Here is a 27,036-nt window from a genome sequence, read left to right on the forward strand (position 1 = left end):
AAGGCTAATTGTTGTCATAGGCATATGTACGAATTTCTATGGCAGCACTGGAAAAGGACTCCCAACCATAATAGAAAGAGAAGGCTTCGCAGAGGAGGTGACTTTTGAAGTAGCTCTACAGGCAGAGAAGGAATTTGCCGAGCAGCCAGGATAATCTTGTGGGCAAAGGTATGAAGGAGGTCTCAAAAAGGAACTATCGGCAATTCTTTATAAATCTTCTCCCTTCCCCACCTCTAAAGGACCTGTTGAATGAATGAATGGAAGTAATTCAGGAATGGGAAACGACGCTGAGGCAAGGCCAAGGGCTGGAAAAGGTGGACGAATTTCCTGCAGTCTGTGGGTGGGGGTGAGGGGTGGAGGAGTGAAAGGATTCAATTGGTGTTTAGTAACACCCCTCCGGTGACTCTGCAGGGGGTGGGGGTGATGATTAGAGCAGACAGATGGTCACCGTGGATTCTCTTGTTAGAACCAGTGGCACCTTCTCAGTTTAGCAAAAAGCCTCTGCCTACTGTGGACTCGGCCTGGTTCTAAGCGTCGTGGGGGCGGGAGCACTGATGGACAAGAAGAAAAACCGGACTGGTGCCTGTTGCCGCCCGGGGCACAACCAAGGTGGGCACCGGGTCCTGCGGCGGCAGTACTGTGAGGGAGGAGTCAGGGCCGTCGGGGCAGGAACAGAAGCTGCGAGGAAGTTGGTGGGGAGGGGATCGGCAGGGTGAGATGCATTCATTGAGCCCCTTCTACGTAGCCAATCGGTCCTGAGGGCGTCCACATCCTCCACCGAGGCGATGTTGGGTCACTTCTGGGGGAATCAGCAAGGACGAGAACCCCTTAGGAGCGTCCCCTGCAGACCCTCCCAGGCACAGGAGATGGGCATCTTCCTAGGAATGGGAATCACACAACTTGTGAACACTGAGTTCCGGCCAGTCCCGTCCCTGGATGCCCAAGTGCCCCCCCCCCCAAATCCCACCCCATTCCCATAGAACCCACCCTTCCCCACCGCAACATCACCATTTCTGTGGCTAAGGGACCAAAACCTGAGAGAACCCGAGCAACTGGCCAGAGCGCAATGCGCCTGCGCATTCTCAGATTCAGTGTTAGGCTGGAACTCCGCCCCATAGGTGGGTCTCTCGGTGACGTGCACACTGCGAAGGCCTATGACTATTGAAGAGGACAATCAGAAGGCCATCCTTACAGGTCCCCGGTAGCTCGCCGTGATCGTATAGTGGTTAGTACTCTGCGTTGTGGCCGCAGCAACCTCGGTTCGAATCCGAGTCACGGCATTGTGGGAACAATGGCACGGCAAGGGGCTCGTCTTTTTAAATTTTTCTTCTTGCGGTCGATAATGTTTTATAGAGATCACAATTCGCCTTCTTGAAATGAACCACCGCGTCTTTCTGCCTTGAAGAGTGAGCCACCCCTAAGATCGCCACCTCCAGTAATTCTCACTTAATGCTGTGAATTCAGTTTCACAGCAGTTATAATCCCTTCCCTCCTGAAGAAATTGAAAATCGGTGTCTAAATCATTCTACAGCAGCAAAACAGCGCCCCCATGACCTTGCGATTTTTTCCTTTTTATGAATTTTTTAAAATTGAGTTGTTTATGTTTAAATAGAGAATACATGCGCACAAGTCCAAGGAAAAGTAAGTCTCCCTCTCATTCTTCACTTCATCCCCCAGTTATTGCAGTTTCCTTCATATCTTTCCATGACAGCCCTTGTATAAACAAACATTTATATAGCATATATGTATAAAAATATGTCCCCCCCCTTCTTGCATAATACAAATGACTTCTTCCCTTCCTTGCCCTCACCCCCAGAAGTCAGGCAGAACTTGAGGTGATATATTTGCACTAATAGGCAATCTCCCTTTACAAGGAAGAGTACACATACAGGGAGGGAATATCTCCCCACTGATCCTGTCCTTTTTCTCCCTAGGCCCTGGATCCTGGCTGGGGTAGGTGAGGGATGGCTGGGTTGGTGAGATAGAGGAAACAGATACCTTATTGTGCTTATAAAAACCTTTGGATGGGAGCCTGGGCTCTGTTGAGAAGCAGTCCTATTTTGATTTCACGTTGGAAGGGCAGGGTAGCATCCTAGGTTTGGGGTTGGGAAGACGGACTTGACTTGGTAGTCCATTTGGAGACCCTTCACTTCCATCTCTCTGTTATCTTATTATGAGGATCAAACTTAAATTACAGGCCACTAGAGTTAGAAAATTCAAGTTAATCAAAGGTAGAACTGAATCTTACTATGTATATTTTCCAAGCATACAACCTCTCCATAAATATTTGAAGAGAGGTTTCTTATGGAGTCCATAAATGAGTGAAGTGGGCCAGTTTACTTCATGATTGTACCTTACGTTGTATTCTTTCAAATACATGTTATCTTCACATCAGACAAATAGAAAACTTGGCCCAAATGAAACTCCATCTCTATCTAGAATCTCAAAGAAGAGAGTGCATGTGTGAGTGTACTAAGATACGTTTGCCCTCTCAAGTTTGTGAACAGAGATGGGCCTGAGGCAAGGCTGGAGACAGAAGACAAGGACCAGTCTTAGAAGAAGGCAAAACCCAGAAGGGATCAGAACTCAGGAGAGGACTGGGCATCCAAACTTAGACAAAGAGAAGTGAGGACACCCCACTTAGTACCCACTAAGAAAAGTAAGGGCTGGGGCGCCTGGGTGGCTCAGTTGGTTAAGCGACTGCCTTCGGCTCAGGTCATGATCCTGGAGTCCCGGGATCGACTCCCCGCATCGACTCCCGCATCGACTCCCGCATCGACTCCCGCATCGACTCCCGCATCGACTCCCGCATCGACTCCCGCATCGACTCCCGCATCGACTCCCGCATCGGGCTCCCTGCTCGGCAGGGAGTCTGCTTCTCCCTCTGACCTTCCTCCTTCTCATGGTCTCTGTCTCTCATTCTCTCTCTCTCAAATAAATAAATAAAATCTTTAAAAAAAAAGAAAAGAAAAGTAAGGGCTAAGAACTAGGCCTTGGGACATACACAAATGTAGGAGGTTAAAGGAGGAAGAGGGTGTGGCCTGAAAGAAAGGAGAATCATAACAGTGTCATTTAAGGAAAGTTTGGGAGAAGGAGGTTTCAGGGATAGAGGTCAGAAGATTCAGGTGCTGCAAAAAAGAAAGAGGAATAAGATAAAATCATTGGGTTTGACACTTAGAAGTCATTGTTGACTTTAAAAACCTATGAGACCAACTAGGCAATGTGTATCAAGAGTCAGAAAAAAAAAATGTACACCCTTTACCCCAATAATTCCATTTCTGGGGATCTTGCTAAAGGAAATAATCCTAAACTTGGAAAAGGTATCTGCATAAAGATGTTTATTACAGGGTTATTTAGAAGGGAAGAGAGTGCAAATACCCTGAATGCTCAACAAATAAAGTAAGATTGAACCAAAATAAAATATGTTCATTTGATGATATATTGAATAGTTTTTTTTTTAAAGTATCAAAAGTACATAAATGAAGTATTAGGTCAACCTTTATTTTTTTTTTAAGATTTTATTTATTTATCTGACAGAGAGAGACACAGCGAGAGAGGGAACACAGCAGGGTGAGTGGGAGAGGGAGAAGCAGGCTCCCAGCTAAGCAGGGAGCCTATCACGAAGGACCCTGGAACAATGACCTGAGCCGAAGGCAGACGCTTAACGACTGAGCCACCCAGGTGCCCCTAGGTCAACTTTTAAATACCATTTCCAACCAAAAGGAGTAAGGTTCCCTTAAAAAAAAAAAATGACTGATTATAGGTCTACGGCAGGGGAAGCATAAGTCTGAAATATTTTCTGTAAGAAAGAAAGTTAACTGCTTAAAGATTGATGGGACCAAGTCAAAAGGACACAGAAGCCTCTTTAAAGGGCTCCTGTTGGCCAAATTTGGGACAATTTGAGCATCAAAAAGTAATGAGTAATAATAGTAACGGATTATATCACACTGAATAGGTAGACAGAGAAATAGATAATTTTTGAGACCATGGAGATGAAAGAGAGAGAGAAACAGAGAGGCAGAGAGAGAAGCAGCAGCAGCTCTTCTTTACAAGAAAATGCCAGATAATAAATGCAGAAGAAATGAAAGAATTAGAGTCACCATTTTGCAATCCCCAACATCATGACAAATAGAAGGAGAGATCATCAGTGGAAGCTAAAAACCATTGGACAAAACATTGTTGGGAGCAAATAATCAAGGATATCTCAGGATATCCCAACCACAGCTTACTTTAAATTGTAAAGGAAAGATCTGATGGACTCCAAATTAACCAAGTGATTGAGCCCAGCATCACCAATGAAGGGACAAATGTGTGCTACCGGCCTGCCAGTGTAATATAGTGGGAAGTCCACAACATCCCCTATGTAGTGGTCCTTTCCAAAATGTCTAATCTGAGTCAAATCAGGAGGAAACTGGAAAAACCCAGAATGTGGGACATTCTACATGACAACTGCCCTGGATGCTTCATAGTGATCAATGTCATGAAAAACAAATAACAACGATAAAATAGGGGAACTGGTCAAGATTTCAAAAGACTAAAGAAACTTAACAAACAAATGCTATGGGAGAGCCCTGATTAAATCCTGAATCAGGACAAAAAAATATGTATATAAAAGACATTTTGGCAAAATGGAAAAAATTTAATATGGACTGCATAATAAACAACACTATTGTGGACGTGTTTGAATGGCCCTATAGAAGAATTCTTTATTTTTATGAAATGGCAGCTGAATTATTTACAGCAAAAGTGTCATGATATTTGCAACTTGCATCAAATGGTTAAGGAAAAAAGAGAAAGGGATAAAGTAAATATGGCAAAATGTTAAAAAGTAGTGAATTTAGGTGAAGGGTATACAGATTTCCACTGTACTTTCTTTGACCTTGTCTGTAGGTTTGACATTTAAAAAAAAATTTGGAAGAAAATAAAGTTTACATAATAAAAATGAGGGAAACTATGCAATGTTAAGTGAAAAAAAATAAGGACATAAAATTGTGTATACCACAATTATAGCTATATAAAAATAAGAACAAGAGAAATGATCTTTATTCATTTCAACATTTGTTAAGCTCCTGCCACACAATAGGCTCTGCACTAAGAGATGGGAGGACCCTGCTCCCCTACAGAATCCTGATTTTATGGTGTAATACTTAAAATGGATGACTTTGCATCTGGCAAACCTCACTCAAGACTCAGAGAGCCTTGCTGTGATGACCTCACCTCTATACCCTGGTTCCTAGCAAGCTGCTTGGCCCCTATGAGGTGCTCAACAGCCTGCTTCCAGGAGTCCACTCTGGTGAGGGAAGAAAGTACATTAACAGATAATCTAAAACAGGTGTACAAGTGCAAGGTGTACACAGGGTATTAATTTTAAAATTATCATTTAAATTCTACTTTTATGATATCCACCCCCCTCCTCATCTAACATTTTTTTCTATTCTTTTCCACCAGGTATACCCCGCTTCTTTATGCTGCTTCCTACCTCATTGCTGTGGCTCAGCTCATGCTGGCCTCATAGCTTGGAGTAACCTTTTGTTCTTTTGCTTCATCTGCCCAAATCCTACCCAGCTCAGGTCTACCTGCCCCATGAAGCCTGCCATCTTTTGTGTAGACTTGATTGATTCCGTTCCTCTGAGCTGTCCGCAGCTTAACTCCCTACTTCTTAAACAAACATGGCTTCATTTGATACCTACCATTGTAAGCATTTTACAGGTTTCAGAGCATGTTCATTGTCCATCATCTCCCCTAATCTTCCCACAACAGTTATTATGCCCTCTGCAGATATAAGGAAAGTGAGCATCAGTTGCACTGAGTACCTTGCCCAGAGATCAGGCTAGATAGAGCCTGCAACTATTGGACTCCTGAGTCAGTGTTTCCTACAACCCTACTACTCCAAGCGCATGTGTATGTTTGGGGGTGGGGGTGGGGACCAGCAGCATCTGTATAACCTGTGAGCTTGTTAGAACTACAGTCTGGGACCCCACCCCAGCTAGACCTACAGAATCAGAAACGGCAGTGTAACAGGTTTCCTAGGTGATTGTGTTCACATTAAAGTTTGAGAAGCATTGTCCTATGATGCCAACTAGAATAGGCACAAAGCAGAAACCCAACAAACATTTCTCCAAATGTTTTGACCTGGGCCCTGGGATTCCTAGGGGATTCACAGTTTTGCCATTACATCCTTCTCTTACTCCCCCCACCTCTGAGCCCCCTTCCCTTTGGGGCCTAATGTGGCTCTTTGCTCCCTCCCATGGCAAATGTGAGCCCAAGGGTGAGAGAGACTCTGAGGCAGTGCCCAGGGGGATGAGGATGATGTGAAGCTGCTACCTCCCCAGCAGAGCCAAAAGCAAATGTTGGCGTTTGCTTCAGGGCTACATTATTTCTGTGGGGAAACTGGCTTTATTTCTAAGACAAAAATGCCTGTCGCTTGAGCATCCGAGCCTCGAGAGGATAAGGGGTTTGTGACAGACAACATTGGAACTGTTTCTAGACTTGATTTATTGACTTGTCTGTTTCTATTCTGTCACTAACCTGATTGACAATGAAGCCTGGGATTTGACTCGAAGGGATTTCTGCGTGTGTGCACGCTGCCGTCTGGGCCGGGTGGGCCTGCTCCTAGCGGCTGCGCGGGTGGGTGCGAGGCGTTCGTGTGAGGGCTGTTTGCATGTAAGGAGGGCGTGTGTGGAAACGACACGGGAGAAGCAGGTATCACTAGAGAGCTGATTATCTGTGATGTGAGATATGCCTGCCTGGACTGGGAAGCAATGCAGTGGGAGCAGTTGGATGGGAGGAGGTAGGTGGGGCTCCCATGGTACACAGAAGAGAGGGGATTGTTACAGAAACATCTTACGGAACAGCCCCTTCCCTCGCCCTCCCTAGCTTTTCCTCTTGGGATATTTCCCAGTTAGGAAGCCTTGGAGGAAGGGAGGGGAGGGACGGTAGGCGTCCAAGGGCTGGGAAGCCAGGAGTGTCAGGCGCCGCGCGTGAGCTGGGGAGGGGGAACAGATGGAGACAGGTGCGCCCCCACAGGGGCACGTGTGGGGACACGTGGAGGATTCACCTTCAGTCCAGGATTCGCATCCCCTGCCTTGCGGTCGCCCACTTACTTCTCGTGCGTCCACCCCGGCTGGAAACCCGCACCCCCTCTTCTCTTCCCTGGCGGGGGGAGGTAGACCCCGATAGGGAGCGGAACCCCGCCCCTCCCTTGTTACTGACGAGCCCCGCCCCCTCCCGCCGCCCGGCGGAGCTCCGCCCCCGCCCCCGCCCCCCGCCCGGCCACAGAGCTCCCCTCGCTCAGTCTGGCTGGCCCCATGTTACTGAGCGGAGCTCCTCCGGCGGGCTCCGGCCCGGGGCAGCGGGCGCAGGGGAGCGCGGGGAGCGGCCCGGGGGGGTCGCGCCGGGGCGCCGGGGGAGCGGGAGCCGGCCCTGGAGGGGGCGGCAGTGGCGGAGTGGCCAAGTGGCTCCGGGAGCACCTGGGCTTCCGCGGGGGGGGCGGCGGCGGAGGTGGGGGCAAGCCGGCGCCCCCGGAGCCGGACTACCGTCCCCCCGCACCCTCCCCGGCCGCGCCCCCTGCGCCACCCCCGGACATCCTGGCCGCCTACCGGCTGCAGAGGGAGCGCGACTTCGAAGACCCCTACTCTGGGGGGCCGTCCAGCTCCGCTGCTGCTCCAGCCACCCCCGCCGTTCCCGGCCCCACGCCGCCCCCGCGCCACGGCTCGCCTCCCCACCGCCTTATTCGGGTTGAGACCCCTGGCCCCCCAGCGCCCCCTCCCGAGGAGCGGATCTCTGGACCCCCCGCCAGTAGCGACCGGGTGAGTGCTGCGCCGGGGCGGGGGTGGCCGGGAGGAGAGGTGGTAGGAGGTCTGGGGCTTTCAAGAGGGACAAAGGTGGCCTGGCCGGGGCCGGGCCTGGGCCCCTCAATGTCACGGTTCCTGGCGGACAAATCTTAATCCTTGACCCGGGGGCTCGGAGCCTTCAACCACCTTTGTTCAAATTCTCGACTGACTAATCTGGGACGTGCGCCCCAAACTCTGCTTCTGTCCCTCTTATCGCCCCGGGACCAGTGGCCCTCTTCCTCACGGGCTCTGCCCTCCTCATCTCAGTCCTCCGCCTCCTCCCGGGGCCTAATCAGCGAGCTTTTTTCTAACGGATTTTGAGCACCCCCCCACCCTACGCCAGTTTATGGCCTCCCTGCCCTTTGATCTCTGACCCCCCCCGCCCCCCCCCCCCCCCCCCCCCCCGGGCAGAGGCAGCACAGAGCTCCATTGCTCCTCTTCAGGGAGCCCAAGCCTCCTTGCAGGTGTTGGAGCCCCAGGAAGGAGGGCGGGGGGGGGGTGGTGCGCTGGGGTTTCTCCCTGTGGCTACCGCAAGAGCTGGTCTTTGCCTTACCCAATGTGGTCCTGGAGCCAGGTGGACTGTTGTTCTCAGGAAGCCAGAATAAGCGGTATGTAGCTCTCCACCAAGGATACTGACCACTGAGGTCCAGGCGGGCCCACTCCTGCACTACTTCCCTTGTCCCCCCCAGGTAAGGGGGCAGTCAGTGCTTAGAACCTGTTGCCCAGAAGGGGCTGAGCAGCTGAGCCCACTTGTCTCCTCCTGGCCTCCCCTTTACCGGGCCCATTCTGAGGGAGGCTAGAGCCTTTGGGGGACCTGCAGGCATGGGATGAAGGGAAAGCTGGGCATTCACTGTTCTGGAGAACATTCACAGTGCCTCAGAGGCTCTGGTGGAGAAGCCATCCCTTGCCCAACCCCTTTTCAGCCTTCTCCCTCCTTGATAGCTGAAAGCCATCTCCAGGTCCCTCTAGCCCTAAATTCCACGGCAGTGACTCTGTGGGCTGCCCTGGCTCTGTTGTCCCTTCCTCACGCAACCCTGGAAGCTCAGCTCTGGGGCTTAATCCCTTTCTTCAGTGGAGAACACAGTTTTATTTGATTGGAGGGCAAATCCATTGGCTCCAGTGTTAAGCCTTTGGTGGAGAGAGTGCCGTTCTGCCCGATTTCCTGGATAAGAGAGATGTGTCGGGGTCAGAGCAGAAGCCTCAGGAATGTGAATTATTTTTCCCCTAGTTCCTGCCATGGGGCATGACTGCCCAACCTGGGCCAGGATCCTTAGCCTGCAGAAGGAGACTGTGCTTTCATCATGTCCTTCAGCTCCTGTCCTTCCTCATTGTCGCCCACTGTTGGGCGATGTGAGGTGGTGGTGGCAGTGAGGCAGAGGAAGCATTAGGCCTTGTTCTTACTATTGACCAGTTAGTGTCCTTCTCCCTGACCACTGCCCATTGGCACATGGGCCTGAGCTATCCCTGGCCTTCCTCTCTGCAATCTTGGAATGGCCTAACAGGCTACCCCCCAAGCCATGGGCTCCTCTAGGACAAGGACCATTGTCCTCCTCATGTGTGTATTTCCCAAGTGCCTGACATGCTTGGCCTAAAAAGGAGTGAATGAAATACGCCCATTGCTAGGGTGACCTGAAGGTCAGAGACTCCCTTAACTACAGCTCCCTTTTGTACATTTCCCCACAGAGACCCCCAAGGAAGGGGCTGCATCCACACAACTGTGGATGATCCATAGCCGCTTCTCACCGAGGGCAACCATTCCTCAACCTGGGTCGACTCTGTGATCTGTGGGCTGTTCAGACCTTAGGGGCCAAGAGGTGTCTGACTCCTTTGTCAGCTGCAGGGACAGGAATGAAATCCAGCAGGATCTCCCAGGAGCTACACAATCTGTGGTTTCTTTAGTGGGTGTGATGAGAAGGATCCAGGATGCCATCCAAACTGGCTCAGGGGCAGGGACATTGTCTCTGCGGGCCCTGACCTGGAGCCTCCCACCATTGAGAGAGAGCAGCTCCACTCGTTTAGGAGCAGAGTTTGGGGGATCCCAGAGTTTTCCCTTAGGACGAGTCCAGGTTAGGTCCCTGAGCCCCTTATCCTAAACCCAAGTTGCTGTCCCTGAACAGTGAGCTGGCCTGTTGATCTGGAGTTTATGTTCTGTGAGGTGTTTTGTCCCAATTCTCTGTTCCTCTCCTCTCAGCCAGGCAGGTCTTCTTGGCTTTTTGCTTTGGGGTCACTTCCTGAGGTGAGATAGGGACTGCACACCAGGATGTGCCATAGGCTGGCCCACTTTTCTTCTTCTCCTGGAGCCCAGTGGCTGGTGCCAGGAGGGCCCGAACCCTGTGAGAGGGCCTGGGTTGTGAGGTTTGACGAAATGGGTGGAAATACTTCTGTGATGAGATGATTGAGGAGAAACGAGCCCTGTGGAAAGTGAATGTGGGGGGCAGGAGAGAATGGGAATTTAGGCAGGACCCTGAGAGGCCCAGGGAGCTTAAGACAGTTAGTGTCTCCCCATGCAGGGCTCTGGCTGCTGGCCCTCCCTGAAGCCCACTGCCGCATTTGGCAAGGGGGCAAGGGTGCCATCTGGGCAGGCCTGGCAGGGCAGGTGTGGGAGCAGTGGGAGCTGCACCCTGGACCGGGCAGGCAGGGCCTCACCGTCTGGCCATAGGAAGAATTCCCTCATGGTGCTGGGCCCTGTCTGGCCTCCAGGCCACACTTGGGCAGAGGGGTGAGAGAACTGGGCCTTCCTTGCTTTGCTCCCTTTTCTCAGATCTGCAACAGGAAAAACCTGGTCTAATTAGGAAAGGGGGATGGGGATGGGAAAGGGACCCTAATTGGATGAAGCTTTGAGCTGCCTGTGACCATCTGCACAGTGTGTCCTTTGCCTCCATCCTGCCAAGATATGTGTGTGTGTGTGTGTGTGTGACAGAGAGACAGTGAAAGAGATGATGTGAACAATAAGGCAGGCACCCTGGATGCACTGAAACCAGGGCTCTTGTTCTTAGCCCATGGAGAAGCTTCTGGGGTTCATGAACCTCCAGAAATTGTGTGCAAATATTTGGGTGCATGAGCATTTTCTGGGAAAAGGCTCACAGCTCCCAGATTCTCACAGGAGTTCATAGGGCCCAAAATATCAAGAACTTTAAAAAATAGATACACCTCATATGTGGTGTCCATGTGGACTGGGATCTTCCAGGCCCAAATTTGGAAACAAGTGAAAAAACAGGTAGAAAGAGGAAAGGGAAGGAAACTTTGAGGGTGTCCAAAGTCAAACAAGACATCCCTGCCCTGGGATCAGGAGGGCGGGTAGGGGCTGCCGCAGGATCGTGCCTTAGCCAGTGTTCACTGAGGATTTCTATAGCATTAAGTGACACTGGCCTGAGCGCTGAAGGGACTCACCACCTACAAGACCCGGTCCTTGCCTTTTTTGAGTTTGTTCGGTCTTGCTTTAATTTTCCTTATTATGACTTCCACAGAGTCCGGAGTTCTGATCTGTTTATCTTGCACATGTCCTCCGGTGGAAGCAGGGAGAGGAAAGGTGAAGGGACCTTTGTGGCCTGGTTAGAGCTCTTAACCCTTTGGGGCCTGGGCTGGCCATCTTTGCTGCCATTGGTGCTCAGCTTCACTGCTGAGGCCTGCCAGCTCCTGGCGCATTTTATGGCAGGCCCATCCACTCTTCCCACTGCCACTTCCTCACGCTGCGGCACGCACTCTTTCGGGGAGGCATCTGCAGCTTGTTGGCTTGGCCAGTGACTCAGTGACACCTCAGTCAGCCCTGGCACTCCACCTGCTGGGAGCTGGGAACAGCCAGGGCGCTGCAGACCCATGGGACGCTACGCGAGAGCCGCGGGGGAGCCCAGTCCCTGTGCACAGTGAGCCTGCGGTACCTCCAGAGCCTGGGGGCGGCCGCGGGGCTTCGCGGCACCTCGAAGTGCCGCACTCTTGGAGCTCCCTTTGTGGCTGTCGCTGTGAGCTCCTGGAGGACCCAGAGATTTGGTCTTTTCTTCTTTAATGATATAACGGCAGACAGTTACCTCGTCAGTACCTACCGTGTGCCTGGTACCCTTTTGAAGCAGCTGATGTGTTTTAGACCAGTTGCTTCTGACAGCGACCCTCCGAGCAAGATTCTGTTCTTATCCCCAGGTTATCTATAGGGAGACTGAAGCACAGGAGCGTTGAGTCACATTTGCATGGTTTCACAGCTGGTAAGTAGGAGAGCTGAGGTGCACAGCCAGGCAGCCTGACGGCAGGCTGGCTGCCAACACCGTGCCGTGGGGCCGTGGCACCTGCAGACAGGAGACGGGAGGTGTTCACCGAGCATTCGCTGAGGAACAAGGGGAAGGAGACTCAGAGAAGGAATGGAGAGTGCATCCCATGCTGAGTTCACCATTTCCCGAGCCTGAAGGCCAGCACTTGCCACCCAGTCCTGAGGTGGCCCCAGACACACCTTAAAAGGGTTGTCGACATCCATTGTGTGTCTGTGATGTTCGAATGTCTTACAAGCATGACATTTCTTTGTAATTAGAAAAAGATGATAACAAATTTGTTTCATGTGAAGGAGTTTCCATGGCAGATAAAATTGGGAAAGACATTCCAATAAGTGGGAAGAGGGTGCAGAAAGTTTGATCTCGGGAAAGGTAAATAGTATACCATTTCCAAAACTGACAGACTTTCAGCGGAAAAAGGATCTCACGGTTAAATACTTTGGAGAAATGCCGAGTTAAACAAAATTAGACAGCTCTCTTTGCTACACGATTTCTCAGAGCCTTTAACATCCTAGAGTGTATTTTAAATCTACAAGGAGAGGAGAGAAGATGCTACATTTCCCAAGTTGTCTGGAAAATCTGCAGCAAGGCACTGAGAGTCAGGAGACCTGGGTCCCAGTCTTGTCTCTATGGCCACCATCTGTGTACCCTATCAGGCACCTAAACTCTGGGCTTTAGTGTCTGAATAGACGAGATCTGCAGCAGGGGTAACATCTATTGAGCACCGACTGCATTCCAGTCTCTGAACTAAGGACTTTGACGCTCATTGTCCTCTTCCCAGTCCTGTGAGGTAGGTACTAATACCATCCCCATTCTACAGGTGAAAAACCAGAGGCTTCCAGACATTAAATGTCAATTGAAGACATGGAGGAAAGGGGAAGGGATAGACTTTGGGGACCTTGCAGAGCCCAAATCCTGTGACTTGTGCCCCCTCCTAGCTCCCCCTGGACTGGCAAGCCCCATGGGTGGGGTCAGGAACTCCTAGCAGGGCCCACCAGATGGTGGGCCTGCCAGCTATCTCAGGAGAGGCTTAGGCAGGAAGGAGAGTCAAAGCCGGACAGCTGCTCTGGGAGGGGCACTGCCCAGTAGGAACAGGCACAAGAGCCGGGTCTGGAGCCTGCTGGATGGCAGGAGGGAGGGGATCTGGTTGGCAGGAGGCATGGGGACAAGGGGGCGTCTGAGCAGCAGCTACTTGCCTACTAGTTTGGAATTATTTCAGCCTTTCAGTAGCATTCTGTTTACTAGAGGGTTTGCCTAAATATTAGCCCTGGTTTTAGGTGCCTTCCCTGCCAGTTCTTCCCTTCTGCCCTTGAACCAGAGGCTTTGATCCCCATTAAATGTTGGTTCTCCAGACGGCCTGCTCCTACAGCAGCTACTGGCCTGTGAGAGTGGTCAGAGTTGGGGTGAATGGGGATCTGAGAGTCTGTGTCGCTCCAGAAGATAGAGTCTGAGAGAGGGAGGCCTTTTGAGCATCCAGGAAATGTGCACTGAGCGCCTACCTCGTGCCAGGCCCCGTGATGGATGCGGTATACAACGGTGAGTACAGTAGTCAGGTAAAGGTCCCATAAACAAAATAAATCATGATAGAACAAAGGTGTCAGAAGCCTGCGGAGGCAGCCCTCCCCCCACCCCCCGAGCAGTTTTGCCTCCTCACATGACCTAGAAATCACTGGGAAGGCAGGCCTGGCCTCTGACAGGGATCCTATGTGCCCAGGGTGGGTGCCCATCTTGCCAACCTTCCCAGCAGGTGTTTCTGCTTCTGCTCCTGACTCCCAGCCCTGTGGGTGGCTTCTCTGGGTGACGCGCCCAGGGCGGGGGGCTAGTGTTTCCTGGAGCAGGGTGTGGAGTCAGGGATAGAACAGAGGAGCCATTGAGCTGCCCACAGAGCTGCCACCTGGGTGCCCACAGGCATCGTGGGCTGGCCCTCAGGAGGCCCGTGCTGGGCCTGGGATGGGTCACAGCTCAAGTCCAGCCCAGGACTCCAGTGGGAAGGGCTGTTGGGGGGAGCTCTGTAGAGTTGGGACTGGAGCTTAGGCCAGGCACTTCTCACTGAGCAGCTCTGGGACTCAATGCCCCCCCCCCACCTCCCCGCTGGATTCATGATGCCTTTCTCTTCTGAATAAACAAGGAAAAATGCTTCCTTTGTCCATTCCTCCTGTTCTATGTGAACTAACTTAACAAATATCTACCAAGCACTTTTAGGCACTGGGTATTTAGCAGTAAACATGGTTCCTACCCTCAGGAAGCTCATGGTCTACAGGAAGACAGATGATAAAACAAGTATTTACTACACAGTGTAATAATAGCCCAGCACAGAGGCACCTAACCATACCTGGGGGGGGGAGAATGGAAAGGCTTTCTGAAGAAAGAAAATCGTCTAAGCCAGGCAGAGGGAAAGCTTTTTTGGTAAGAAACAAAGCACAGAACTTTCAGGTAACAGAATGATCCAAGGTGGGTAGGGAGAAACCGAAGAAGAAAGCAGAATCTTTAAATCCCTTTAACTTTGGACTTTGTCTTGTGGGCATTACACTGTTTAAGGATGGCACGTCCAGTGACTCAGTTCCTGTTAAGTAGCTGCCACATAGGAGCGTGAGGCTGGGTGCCCGCTGCCAACTCCAGAGCCCCCTTGGTCAGGTGGGTGTGGCTGTGGGTGCTAGTAGGCCTGGGAGGAAGCAGCTTGGGGTGGATTTCTTTTCTCTGCTTCCTGGAGGAAAGAGGACTAGGGGTGGAGAGCTCCAAGGGGAGATAGGCAGTGATCTAGTAGCAACATTTTTCTAGTACCTGCTGTGAGCCGGGTGCTTCTTAGGGCTGGAGAGACAGAAACAACAAAGAACTGTAGGCTAGTGGATCCGCTGATGGTGGGGATGGTATGACCTGAGATGGTGGTCTTCTCAGAAGCAGGTAGAGATTTGAGGGAGGCGAAGGAACTGGGGGGCTTGGGTGGAACAAGGTGGAACATGGTAGGGGCTGAAGAACTGAAGGGGGAGATGATAGGAGTCATTGGGATGTGCTTCAGAGACCCCTAGAGGGGCTTGTGGGGGGCCCAAGGAACATGCATGAGCGGTCTCTGTCGGGGGGGCAATTTCCTTTCTCCATCTCTGCTTTGCTAGGGGTCCCAGATCCACTGACCCTGGACAAGCAGTCACCCCACAGCCTCCCTGCTCAACTGGCTCTTGCAATCCTGATCTGGCCCAGACCCAAAGCCTACACCAAGAATGGAGGAGAGGCAGGAGTGGCCCCTCCTTGTGCCGCGGGCCCCGGAGCCACCTCTTGTCAATGCCTGTCAACTCAGTGTGCAGTGCTTCCCCTCAGGTGCTGGCAGCCCTGGGTGGGCTGGGCTCTGTCTCCGCCTCGGCCTCCCCCCTTCAAGGAGCCTGGGCCCAGCTTGGAGAAAGGCTCTATTGTCCTCAGCTGCACCCCGCCCTGAGCACCTTGAGCTCTTCCTCAGGGTGTGTGGCTTACAGTTCGCTCTGCCTTGACTGGAGCAGGGACAGAGGGTTGGTCATGAACCACTTGGGAGGAGAAAGGGGCAGTGTGGGATGTGGAGGGTCAAGGCTACGCCTTTCCTGTTCCTGGCCCCCAGGAACCAGGGAATTTCAGCAGAGCCCAAACCCTGGCTTTCCTCAGGGCTGTCCTTGGGTGGTCTCTCTCCTGGGATGACCAACATGCCTACTGGTGGCAGGTTGACAGCATAATTTTGCACAAAGGGCACAGATTCCAAATGGGTTCCTCCACTTAGGCGGGATGGTCTTGGGCATGTTGTTCCCTACCTGCCCTGAGCCTCCATTTCCTTAAAATGAGTATAATAATATGCACATGACATGGTGATGAATGTTCTGAGAATAGACCAGCAGAACTGTGCCATGAAATGAGTATTTGGCTTTTCTTTTCTCGATGGTCAGCAAATTTTTCTTTGTTCAGCATCTGGGATTGAACTTGTAGGCATGGACCAAGTTAATCTCTGAGTTGCCTGCTATTCTCCACTTGTTCTTTGAACTCCAACCCCTTTGTAGCCAGCTCTCTGAATTAATTCCCTCTGTTGAACCATCTGGTGTTGAACACCTCTATCGCCCTGCCTGGACCTGGACTGAGGCAGGCCTTAATGAAGCCTCCCCAGAGCTTCATCCTGGCCATTTAACCTAAGGGATGGCCCAGAGGCACAAAATTAACAGAAAAGATAGATCTGCCACTCTGCTGGCAGCCTAGTAGGTGAACCCTGCAGAGGAAGAGCCAGAGCCTGTCCCTGTCCAAGCTCAGAGCCTGCCCTTGGATACCTTGGGCTCTGGGTCTAAGATTCTGTTCAGGACTCACTCCCGTGGACAAAGCATCTGGGGAGAAGCAGAGCTGTCTCTCAGATGTCTGAAGCCTGCTCTCCTCACTGTCTTCCCGCAGTTGGCAATCCTTGAAGACTACGCGGACCCGTTTGATGTTCAGGAGACTGGTGAAGGCCCAGCAGGAGCTTCAGGAGCCCCAGAGAAGGTCCCTGAAAATGACGGCTACATGGAGCCCTATGAGGCCCAAAAGATGATGGCCGGTGCGTGATGGAGTCAGGGGTAGGGGATTGCTCTCTGAAGCCTGGGTATTTACACAACAGGCTCTGGGACCCACAAGACTAAGGACTGATTCCACGATCCCTTCACTGGGTCCTTGGAGACCATGGGTCCACCATGGACCACCTTGGTCCTTGGCCACTGCCTTCAAGAGAGTCATTTTGGAGAAGGAGCAATGACTTGTGGTACCTGAGATGTGAGGCGGTGGAGAAGGCCACACAACCAAAGGTCAGGCAGATAGAGTTAGGATAGTCAGGAGGGCAGGATAGTGGTGTGGGCCGGGGGTCATGGAACCCAAAAAGAGAATCACTAGCTTTAGGGAAGGTGGTGAGCTTGAGATGATGTGATATCAGAGTGAAACATCTTTATGGCAATTGGAACCACATGGCTAGAGAAGAGCAAGCCTGTCAAGGAGTGGGGGCGGAGAGCAATGAATAAGACCTGGTCCTGGGGTGCAGAGCAGAAGTCAAGAGAGGATCCAGGGAAAGATGAAGATAAGATTATGTCAGCTTTATTACTGACAAAGTAGATTGAGAACACTACTTAGCTATGTCTCCACAACGGGCTGCTTAATACTTCACAGAATTAAACTTGCCCACTCAGGCTTAGGCCATGAGGCACAGCTATAAGCCCCTTCATGGGGGGCAGGAGGAGAAAGAGCCAGAAGGCAGAGCTGAGAAAGAGAGCGAGCATCCACTGGTAATCAGATAAGCTGCTCTCCCTCCTTGGGAGAGGGGCAAGGGGGCAGAGAGTGGTCAGGAGTGTTCTTCCATGGGGCGCATGGAAACGTGAGCCGGTAGAGTGGAGGAATCTAGATGCGGAGAGACGAGGCTAAGAGTCCTCAGGTACTGGTGGTGAACAGATGGAATTTGGAGGATGGAGGGCCAGGACCAAGGAGAGCAGTGTAGTGCACAGAAAGGGAGAAGGTGGGAGGGTGACTACCCAGTTTAGATCAGAGGGGTGTGTCCCCCTCGGAGGCCCATGAATGCCCTGGAGTTGTATGTGAAAATTTGCACATTTTTCTGGGGAGTGGCTCCATAGCTTTTACTAGATTTTCACTGGGGTCAACGATCCCAAAAAGAATCACAGAACAGACTAGAAGAACTTCTGGGGAAAGTGGCAAGTTTGAAACGTTAAAGTGAAAGATGTTGATGGCAACTGGAAGTGTATAGGGTGCCATGAGACTGCGCAAGGAGTGAGGGCAAATCAGACCTGGTTCTGGGGAACAGAGACCGAGAGAGGGGCCAGGGAAAGAGTCCAAATAGGGGTGCTCAGAGAGGACGACCATGAACATGACTTGTCAGAGGGGACAGTTTCAAGGAGGGAGTGATCAGCAACAAAGAAGGATTTTCTGATTGTCAAGTGGTATTATTTGGGATGCAAGGAAAAAAATTGGAGCTGAGTAGCCAAGAGGAGGTGGATTAGGAGAGGACCCTGCCTCAGTTTCCAAAATGCGTAAGCCTCATTTCCCAAGCCCTTGCTGGCCATCTAAAGATCTTTTTTCTGTCTTTCACGCTGGTGCTTCTCTACCCCTGCCTCCATTGGATCCCATTGCTTTTTGGAACCCCAGAGGTGTTTTGAGGGCAAGGGACCCCGGATGTGTGGCCATTGGGCCCCCAAAGCCAGTGGCATCTCCTCTGAAGGAGGCTTGGTGTGTTGCTGAGGGCGCTGCCAGAGGAGCTGAGCCGGGCAGCCAGGGCTGCTCTCACACCTCCCCTTCCTGCCTTGCCCTGGCAGAGATCCGGAGTTCCAAGGAGACAGCAGCTCAGCCCCTGCCTCTGTATGACACGCCCTATGAGCCAGAGGAGGAGGGGGCCACCCCAGAGGGTGAGGGGGCCCCCTGGCCCCGGGAGTCCCGGCTGCCAGAGGATGACGAGAGGCCCCCCGAGGAGTATGACCAGCCCTGGGAGTGGAAGAAGGAGCGGATTTCCAAAGCCTTTGCAGGTAAGCCCTGGGTGGAGAGGGTGGGTCTGCTGGGGCCTCTGAACAGCTCTCCAGGCCCAGGGGAGTGGAAGGAGTGGACCCCAGGGGCTGGGGGAGTCCCCGAAGCTGGGCTCAAGGGAAGCATAGTTGAGTGCATCCCAGAGATTGGTGAATTGGGCAGTGTGGGTGCAGGGTCAGGGAACGGGCACGGGAGGATGAAGGGTCTCCCCTGCATCACCACCTCTCAGAGGCCAAGAGGCTTAGGCCACTTCCATCTTTTGGGAGACAGGGCGTATTTTAAAATAAAGAAATTCCCAAACAAGATGATAAAACTTGTGACATGTTAAATACTTACACTTAACAAAAGAAGGCATTTAACTCCCCAGACAATGAAAATGGCTGTGTGTGTAACCTTTAGAGATCCCAGCCCTGAATCAGAGAGCTGTGCCAGACCAGGAGCACCTGTGCCCCAGGGGGATTTCTGAGGAGCAGGAACTGGTGGGGGAGAGGGAGGTTGTGAGAAATCCCCTTTGTTGAATGAGGGTTAGGTTTCTCCTGTCCCAGGCACCCCAGCACCTGTCCCAGGCCTGGAGTCCAACCTGGGGAGGTGTGTGTTGGTGGTCTGAGTGGGTGCTGCTACAGTCTGGAGAGCCTGGAGAGTGCTTTAGCCCCTGGATTCTTGATTCAGTGAGAATACAAAGGGTGGAAATGCCATTCGACTTCACCCGGACTCCCATGGCCCCCTCATCCCTCCTGGAGCTAGACTCAGCTCTCTGCCCTGTCCTCCCCACCCTGGCAGCCAGACTGGGAAACCACAGGTTTCTAATTTGTTTCCTGTAAAGCTTGCACCATGGAGGATGGACCGTTTATCTCCAGAAGTCTCCTTGGAGAATCAATACTGTTTGGATTGCTTAATGGGAAAATCTATGCTCGTCATTAGGAAACCTCGTTAGCAGTCCTGCAGCCACCAGCGGCATCCCTGTCTTAATTGTCAAGGCTCAGGACTGAGGGTGTGGGGGGTAAATTTCAATAAAACATCTGCCCCCACATCGGAGTATTCCTGACAGCCTGGAGCCGGGCTGTCGGTCTCACTGCCCATGACTTCCCAGGCCGTGGGGAAAAGGTGGCAAGTCTGAGGGTGCCAGGAGGCTGTGGGGGCCTGGGTGTGGTGCTGGGAGGCAAGGGCAGCTCGTTGTCTCTCCCTTCCTCCTCTCCTGGTCCCTTTGGGCCCTGGAGGCTTATGAGGGTTCAAATGAAGGGGGCCCACGTGGCTGGCAGTGCAAGACTCTGCATCCTGCTATTTGCTACCTGTGCCTCCCACCCTTGGACTAAGCCAGCCTGGTGTGGTCACTGTGGCTCCATCCAACCCTCTGAGAGTCCTGCTCCCCCCTCAGAAGCCACCCCTGCCTCTGCTCTGACCCTGCTCCTTTCTAGGCTGTCCTGTGTCCTGGCTCTGGGTTTTGGTGTCTCAACCTCTGCCTCTCTCTGTCTCTCTGTCTCTGTCTCTGTCCCTGTCTGTGCCTCTTCTCCCTGCTGCTACTGGTTCCAGTTGACATTAAGGTCATCAAAGACCTACCTTGGCCTCCGCCGGTGGGACAGCTGGACAGCAGCCCCTCCCTGCCTGACGGGGACAGGGACATCTCCGGTCCAGCCTCACCCCTCCCCGAGCCCAGCCTGGAGGACGGCAGCGGTGGGTCTTGTGGGAGCTTCTGGCCAGGGTGACATGTCCTCTCATGCCTCAGGCCCTGCCAGCTTGGGTTGGAGGAGCTGAAGTGGGGCAGGGTTTGGAGAACCCAGGAAGAATCCCCCTTGTCCTGGAGGGAAGAGAGAAGGGACAAAGCACACATTCCTCCTTCCTCCCAGAGGTGTGGGGAAGGTGTCTTCTAAAGGAGTCCCTTTCCAAATATCTTTCCTACCATGCCACAAAAATCCACTATTTTAAATTCACTTCTTTGCATAGGACTTTGCCTGCCCCAATCCTTTGGCGATGCAAATAACTCTCGAGGTGGGGGTGATGCTAGCGTAGGAAGTGTCTGACTCCTTCGAGTAAGGGAAGGGTCTGATCCTTGCATCTGGTGACTGAGAGACAATAAGGTCCTGAAAGTGCTACAAGGAGAGAAAAAGCCTAGATGAGGAGAAAGGAAGCACTGAATGCTTCATCTCTGTTCAGTTTTGTACAGAATGTTTGTACATTTGGGCCTCAGTGTGAGGGCTATTTTGTAAATACGGGATGAAGGAGCGTCTCCATCGCCTGCCCGCGTGTGCCTGCGCTCAGGTGGCCCACTGGCTTCCTCCCTCCCCTGTGCTGGCTCAGTGGTCAGGCCTGCCCTGGTCTGGGAGGGCAGAGCCGCCTCAGCCGGGCTCCTGGGGGGGGGGGTGGGAGCAGGGAGCCTGTGGGCAGCAACCCTGGGGGCAGGGGAGGGGTGGGCCGGCTGGTGGCTTTGGGCAGGATTAGCCTGTCAGGATGGCACCAAGGGGAATCGGATAATTGTTCTCAAATCGATAAGTCATTTCTACAGAATGGCTTGGCAGGGTGATATGGAGAACGGTAATGAACTCTGAGGAGGAGAAAGAAACAATATTATCAGCGCTGAAGGCACCCCGAGGGGGAATGGAATAGGGGAAGGCAGGCCGCTGCTCCAGAGGGAGAAGTTTAAGTGGTTTCTCATGTTGCTCCTCTCCCCTCTCCTCCCGCAGCATGGGGACTGGTAGGCACAGTATGGCATAGGAGGGCTGAGCCCCACCCCCAATGAGGGAGTGGACCCAGGATTCTGTCCCCAGAGACAGTCAAGCCCAGGAGCATGTCCCACCCTTCCAGAACATTCCTTTGACCCCTTCTGGCAGAAAATGGGGGTGGAGCACCAGTTATTCTACAGGGCTCTATCTCTTAGGTCCTCAGAGTCTATGACTGGTATATTCCCCACAGCCCAGTTTGAAGGATCTGAGAAGAGCTGCCTGTCACCCGGCCGGGAGGAGAAGGGGCGGCTACCTCCCCGACTCTCTGCAGGGAACCCCAAGTCAGCCAAGTCCCTAAGCATGGAGCCCAGCAGCCCCCTTGGGGAGTGGACAGACCCAGCACTGCCTCTGGAAAACCAGGTGTGAGTGTCTGTGTCCAGCTGGGGACTCTCTCCCCTCCTCCTTTCCCCTCCTGCCACTGGCTTGCCTGCAGGGGACACCCAGAATGGGTGGGCCAGGACGGCGAGGGACCCAGCAGAGATGCCCCCCTTCCTCTCTCTTGTCCTCAGCTGGTACCATGGGGCCATCAGTCGAACAGATGCCGAGAACCTGCTCCGACTGTGCAAAGAGGCCAGCTACCTGGTGCGCAACAGTGAGACCAGCAAGAATGATTTCTCTCTGTCCCTCAAGTGAGTAGGGGTGGGCCAACTACCAGCGTTAGGCAGGATTAACTTGTCACCATGGCACCAAGGAGAATCCATGGGAAGGCAACTGGCAGGACAGAAGGAGACTCCAACATTCTCCCCGTGCCCAGCCAAGCTGGGGAGAACTCCATCCCCATGAACATTTGCTGACTCTGGGCCAGGCCCTGGGGATTTGGAGGGTCTGAGGCTCAGCCCCAGATTGCAAGGAGCTCAGAGTCCTTTAGAGGAAACAGTCAAGCTACAGTGTCCAGCTCAGAAAATATCTGTCACGTACTAGCTGTGTGGCCTGGGGCCCCCTTAACCTCTCTGGGCCTCAGTTTTCTTACTTATAAAATGGGGAAATAATAATGTCTACCTTATAGGGAAGGATCAAATGAAATAATATATGGGAGGCACTTAACATGGTGCTAAGTGCTAAATAAATGATCACCATCATCTTTATTGGAAGGATAGGAAGATAGGATACACAGAACGAGCACTGGCCTCCGAGGCCATCCTGGTAGAATGGCCAGCCCTCCCCTCGGTACCCAGGAGTTCTGCCTGGTAGCACCTGCACCCCACGTGGCAGCCCGTCAGATGGTGTGTCCATTCACATCCCCCCATCACTACTGGGGCATCTGTACCACCTCCTACCACATTCCCCAGGGATATTAGAATACAGGTATATCCCCACTTCAAATGAATGCAATATACAGAAATTTGGGACTATTGAACAGATACATTTGAGGATAATTACTCAACTTCAACTAAAAGATAATGGGAAGATCCAGTCTGTAGTCAAATAACTTGAATTTTATTCCTGGGCTTAATAAAACTAGCTATGTTGACCCTAGGCAAATCATGTAACCTCTCTGGGCCTTGGTTTCTCCCATTGCAAAATGCATTGATGGGTACCTCTTAGGTTTCTTGCAGCTCTCATACTCTGCAAATTATCATAAAATCAAAGGAGCATTTAGGAAAAGTTCATCTGTCAAAAATCTGATATAACACTAGGATGTGTATTGCTTTAATAGTTAAGAGTCACAGAGCATCTGCTATGTGCCAAGCAGCGTATATACCCTCTCCAAACCAACTACCAACCTGCAAGATGAATCTCTTTTTTTTATAGCCAGAAAGAAATACAAAGAGGTATGTGACTTGCTCAAGGCCACCAGGTAGTAAAGTGCCCAAAGCAGGATTTGGACCCAGCTCAGTTCAGTCTGACTGCAAGAACAGCACTATTCCATTGCGTAGTCCACCCGTCCTCAAGTCTGGAACAGTCCGAGGCTGGGTTAGATAGCAAGGGTCTGGCTCCCTAAACGGAGCAGGGCAGGGCTCTGCCTTAGCCTGGGGAGTAAGAGGGGAGGCAGGCCTGGATGCTGCTTCAGCCCTGGCTGATCTGGCCCCACCAGCATCTGTCTGCCAGAGCCTCGTTTGCATATAAATGGCTTCTCTGAAATACAATTATGGTTTCTCTGCTCTCTGTAATGGAAGGGCTTTCACTGGTAATTAAACAGCTTCCTCCCAAAGCCATGTCAGCTCTGGCCCTGCGGCCCAGCTAGTCCCACCCAGGCTCCTGAGGGTTGGTTGGGCAAGGACTCGGCTTGGGACTTTATCCCAGGAGGTCAGTTATCCAGATGGAGGCTTGTTGCCACTTTATTGCCCTTTTTAGCCAAATCTGTCCCTCAAGGAGAAGATATAATGCAGTTTTGGGGAGAGGTGATTATCCCAAGTGGACTGTGGGTAGTGGTTGTCCCCAAACTGTGAGAGGGTGAGGGAAAGCAAGGGCCAAGCTGCTGCCCACAGCTTTGGGCCTGGGCCATGGCATAGGGCAGACAGGGGAGGGAGACTGCTCACTGCCTCCCTTCTCTACCGCCCCCAGGGGCTGTACATTTTCCTCAGGCCCTTAGCTCCCTTCCCCAGGGCCTGTGTGGTCACTGTCAGCCTCAGCTGTTATCTCAGGCCTCCAGAAGAAGGATGCCCGCGCCCCCCCCCCCCCCGCCATACACACATACACCCAGCCTGGGGCCCCCAGCAGGCTTTAGGGTACTGGATCCTGGGGCAAGGAGAAGGAATTGGGAGGGTGGGTGATAAAGGACTGTTTCTTCCTGTCATCCCTTTCCTCTCTTCAGTCATCCACTTTCCATCTCCACTTGTGGGCCCAGTGAAATGGGGCCAGTCAGAGCCTTCTTTGTACCCAGGCAGGGCAGGGAAATAAGGTTTGCCAGCCTCACCTCGTTTGAGTGCCCCCCTCACCAGTCCTACCTCCTATACTAGTTTCTGAGCCCTGCACTTGTCCCCAGGTAGGCTCTGGCCCCGAGAGACAAGTATTCAGGCTTCAGGGCTCCCGCATGCACTGCTTCCTCCTTGCCTGTGGCCCGGGCCTGTGGTAGCTTGGGCAGGGGTTGTTCTTGCTCGGGCCCCACCCCCATGCTGTCTCTCTAAGACAGGGTGCCAGGGCGGCTGGGAGCTAGCCAGAGCTCTGAGCAGCAGGGTCCTTGTCTGAGGGCAGGGCCGGGCACTAATGTCCATTTCCTGGATTGTGTCAGGGAGCTGGGAGAGGCAGGGGAGCCTCCCCTCTCTGAGGGAGGGAATGGAGTTACAGCCTCACGGATGATGTCATCCGGGCTGAAGGGAGAGAGGAGCTGGGGGCTTGGCCCAAGGCCCAGTTAGCAGGAGGGTAAAGGGGTATCCCCGGGACAAGGCAGTGGAGCCTTCCCGATTTGGGAGGGACTTCCAGAGCAGCTAGCTCGCCCCCTCCGCTGGTTTCTGCAAGAGAGAGCCTCAACCAAGATTCACTTGGTTGTCACATCTGTCCACACACTGTCCTGCCCGGGATGTTTGTGTCTCCACATCAGTCACTAGGAGCTCCCCACAGGTGTCATCCCCCACAGCTCAGAGATGGGGAGGGTAGACCAGCCTTGGCCATACAGGCTGGAGGGCACTGGTGCCTGGGTCCCAGAGTCTGGGGCAGGGAGAGTGGTTGCTCCAGTTTCCACCTGCACATGCCCTGTACACTCACTACACACACACATTCTTGGCAAGCCCAGTGCCCGCACCACAAAGCCAATGCCTACTGTTACCCACTCACAAAATCCCCTCTGCCTCCTGCCTGTTTTCTGGACTGACCTCCACCTTCCCTCCCCACCTCCACACACAGCTGGCTCAGAACAACCACTTTTGCTGCAGGGGCGGGGGAGGGGAGGGGGACCGGAGAGGGCCCCTACTCACCAGGGTCTCCTCTCCTCTTCCCAGGAGCAGTCAGGGCTTCATGCACATGAAGCTGTCCCGGACTAAGGAACACAAGTACGTGCTGGGCCAGAACAGCCCACCCTTCAGCAGCGTCCCTGAAATCGTGCACCACTACGCCAGCCGCAAGCTGCCCATTAAGGGGGCCGAGCACATGTCCCTGCTCTACCCCGTGGCCATTCGGACTCTGTAGATGGGTGGCCCGGGCACTGTGACAAATCTGGACCCAGCCCTGTGCCCATCCCCTGGCTGAGGGCTGTGGCCCTTCCCAGGGACATGTTCTGGCAAACCTTTCTTCCCCTCTCCCTGAGATCGAGTGGAAGCTGGAGATTCCTTAATTTATTCTAAACGGAAAGGCCTACTGGGGCCTCGGAGTAAAAGGTGGTCTGGAGCCGAGGACAGAGGAATCCCTGGGGAGAAAGGATAGCCCCTGGAGGAAGGGGGCTTCAGAGCCGCTGGTCTCCAGAGGAGTTTCAGATCCGCAGCTCCCCGCCTTTTCCGCCCCTAGGGCACAGGTGGCGACCCCCTTCCCCACCGACTCCTTCCCCCTGGGTCAATGCGGGGTGGGGCAGGACGCAGGCCTGCGGGGCGCCCTGGCCGCCTCCACCCCTAAACCGCCGGCGGGCTCCGTCCAGAGTCCGGTGCGGGGCTTAGGGAAGGCAGACCCCCCTAGGATGGAGCTGGCCGTGGCGGTGGGGAGACGAGGGGAAGGGCTCGGGCCAGAGGGAACTTGCGCAGTCCCCGGGCCGCCCCGGCTCCCGGCCAGATGCAATAAATAAACCCAGTCCTGCCAGGCACAGCCGCGTCCGCGCCTCCAGCGCCGCCCCCCGGGCTGTCGGGGGAGGGAGAGGCGAAGCGAGCGCAGATTCTGTTTATAAATCAGCTCTGGAAGCGACACAAGCAGGCTGTGAAAAGCACTTTCGAAGCATCAAGTTCCTTCCCTTGACGAGATGTCAAAACATCCCCTGCCGCCCCCGCCCGGCTGGGGGCACCCGGAGCCGACCGGCCGCGCGGCGCCCCCTCCCCGCCGCGCCGAGGAGCGCGGCTCCCCGAGAGCGCGTCCAATTTCCTGCCAACAGCCGTTCATCTGGGAGGAGGGGAGCCGCGGAGAGACAAAGAGGCAGCGCGCCAGGCGAGGGGGAGCGGGCGGCCCTGCCACGCGGAAGCCGCGCACCCGCGGAGGCGGGAAAGCTGGCGCGGCGACTGCGTCTTCTTTCCAGAGGAAGCGGGGCCTGCCGCGCCTCCCCCATTCTCCCTCCGCGAGTCCGGCCCCTGGAGACTTGCAGCCCGCAGGTCTGGGCTCGGAGCTCCCTTGGGGCTGGGCCTTCGGGCTCGCGGCCGAGCGTGGCGGGGCGGTCCGCGCGTGCCCCCTGCTGGCCGTGCCTCTAACCGCGGGTCGCGGGCGCCGGGCCACACCCGACCCCGGCCCTGGGGACGCCCCAGCCCGCGCCCGCAGCTGGACCGGCCGAGGCCTGTGGGGCCAGCCCCCGGGGAATACCCACCGGGCCGCCTGTCGGAGCTGCTGTCGACCCACTCCAGGCCCGCCCTCCTGCTCCCACGGGGCTCCCCGAGGGGCCGAACAAACATCCGCTGGCCTGGGAGCGCAGTCTGAGGGCCTCCTTACAGAACCTAAACCTGCAACACCCACATGTAGTGTCAGTCATGGAATTTTGGATTTTATCGAAATCGAGGACGTGTGACCTGACAAATGTAAGAATTCTGTAGGGACAATCGAAAAGGCTCACTTGAAATTGGGCCCTGCTTTAGAAATTCCCTGAGGGTTGCCCTATATCTTGGAAGGTATTGAGTCTCTTTGCAGATGAGAAAGCAGGCTCTGAGTGTTTAGGTGATGTGCTCATCCGTCTCC

General features: G+C 53.6%; 1 protein-coding gene and 1 non-coding gene across 6 annotated transcripts; both read left to right on the top strand.

Annotated features, from left to right (window-relative positions):
* Nucleotides 1-1,208: 1,208 nt before the first annotated feature.
* Nucleotides 1,209-1,280, top strand: TRNAH-GUG (transfer RNA histidin (anticodon GUG)). The gene has a single exon. It is a non-coding gene; the product is annotated as a tRNA-His (tRNA).
* A 5,999-nt stretch (nt 1,281-7,279) lies between these two features.
* On the top strand, nt 7,280-26,789 carry SHF (Src homology 2 domain containing F). 5 transcript variants are annotated; one of them, XM_045900158.2, is made up of 7 exons: nt 7,280-7,808; nt 16,481-16,622; nt 18,376-18,582; nt 20,111-20,251; nt 21,488-21,659; nt 21,807-21,926; nt 25,176-26,788. In XM_045900158.2, the coding sequence occupies exons 1-7, from the start codon at nt 7,308-7,310 to the stop codon at nt 25,360-25,362; spliced, it is 1,470 nt and encodes a 489-aa protein (XP_045756114.1). In that variant the 5' UTR covers nt 7,280-7,307; the 3' UTR covers nt 25,363-26,788. The 5 variants fall into 5 exon arrangements, with proteins under 5 accessions (XP_045756114.1, XP_045756116.1, XP_045756117.1 ...); XM_045900160.2 differs by lacking the exon at nt 20,111-20,251 and having other exon boundaries at nt 25,176-26,367; XM_045900161.2 differs by lacking the exons at nt 20,111-20,251; nt 21,488-21,659 and having other exon boundaries at nt 21,731-21,926; nt 25,176-26,789.
* Nucleotides 26,790-27,036: the final 247 nt, after the last annotated feature.

Source organism: Mirounga angustirostris, unplaced genomic scaffold, assembly GCF_029215605.1.
Source record: "Mirounga angustirostris isolate CCGP_5_RB_7025 unplaced genomic scaffold, mMirAng1.0.hap1 SCAF_9, whole genome shotgun sequence".
Classification (NCBI taxonomy): Eukaryota; Metazoa; Chordata; class Mammalia; order Carnivora; family Phocidae; genus Mirounga; species Mirounga angustirostris.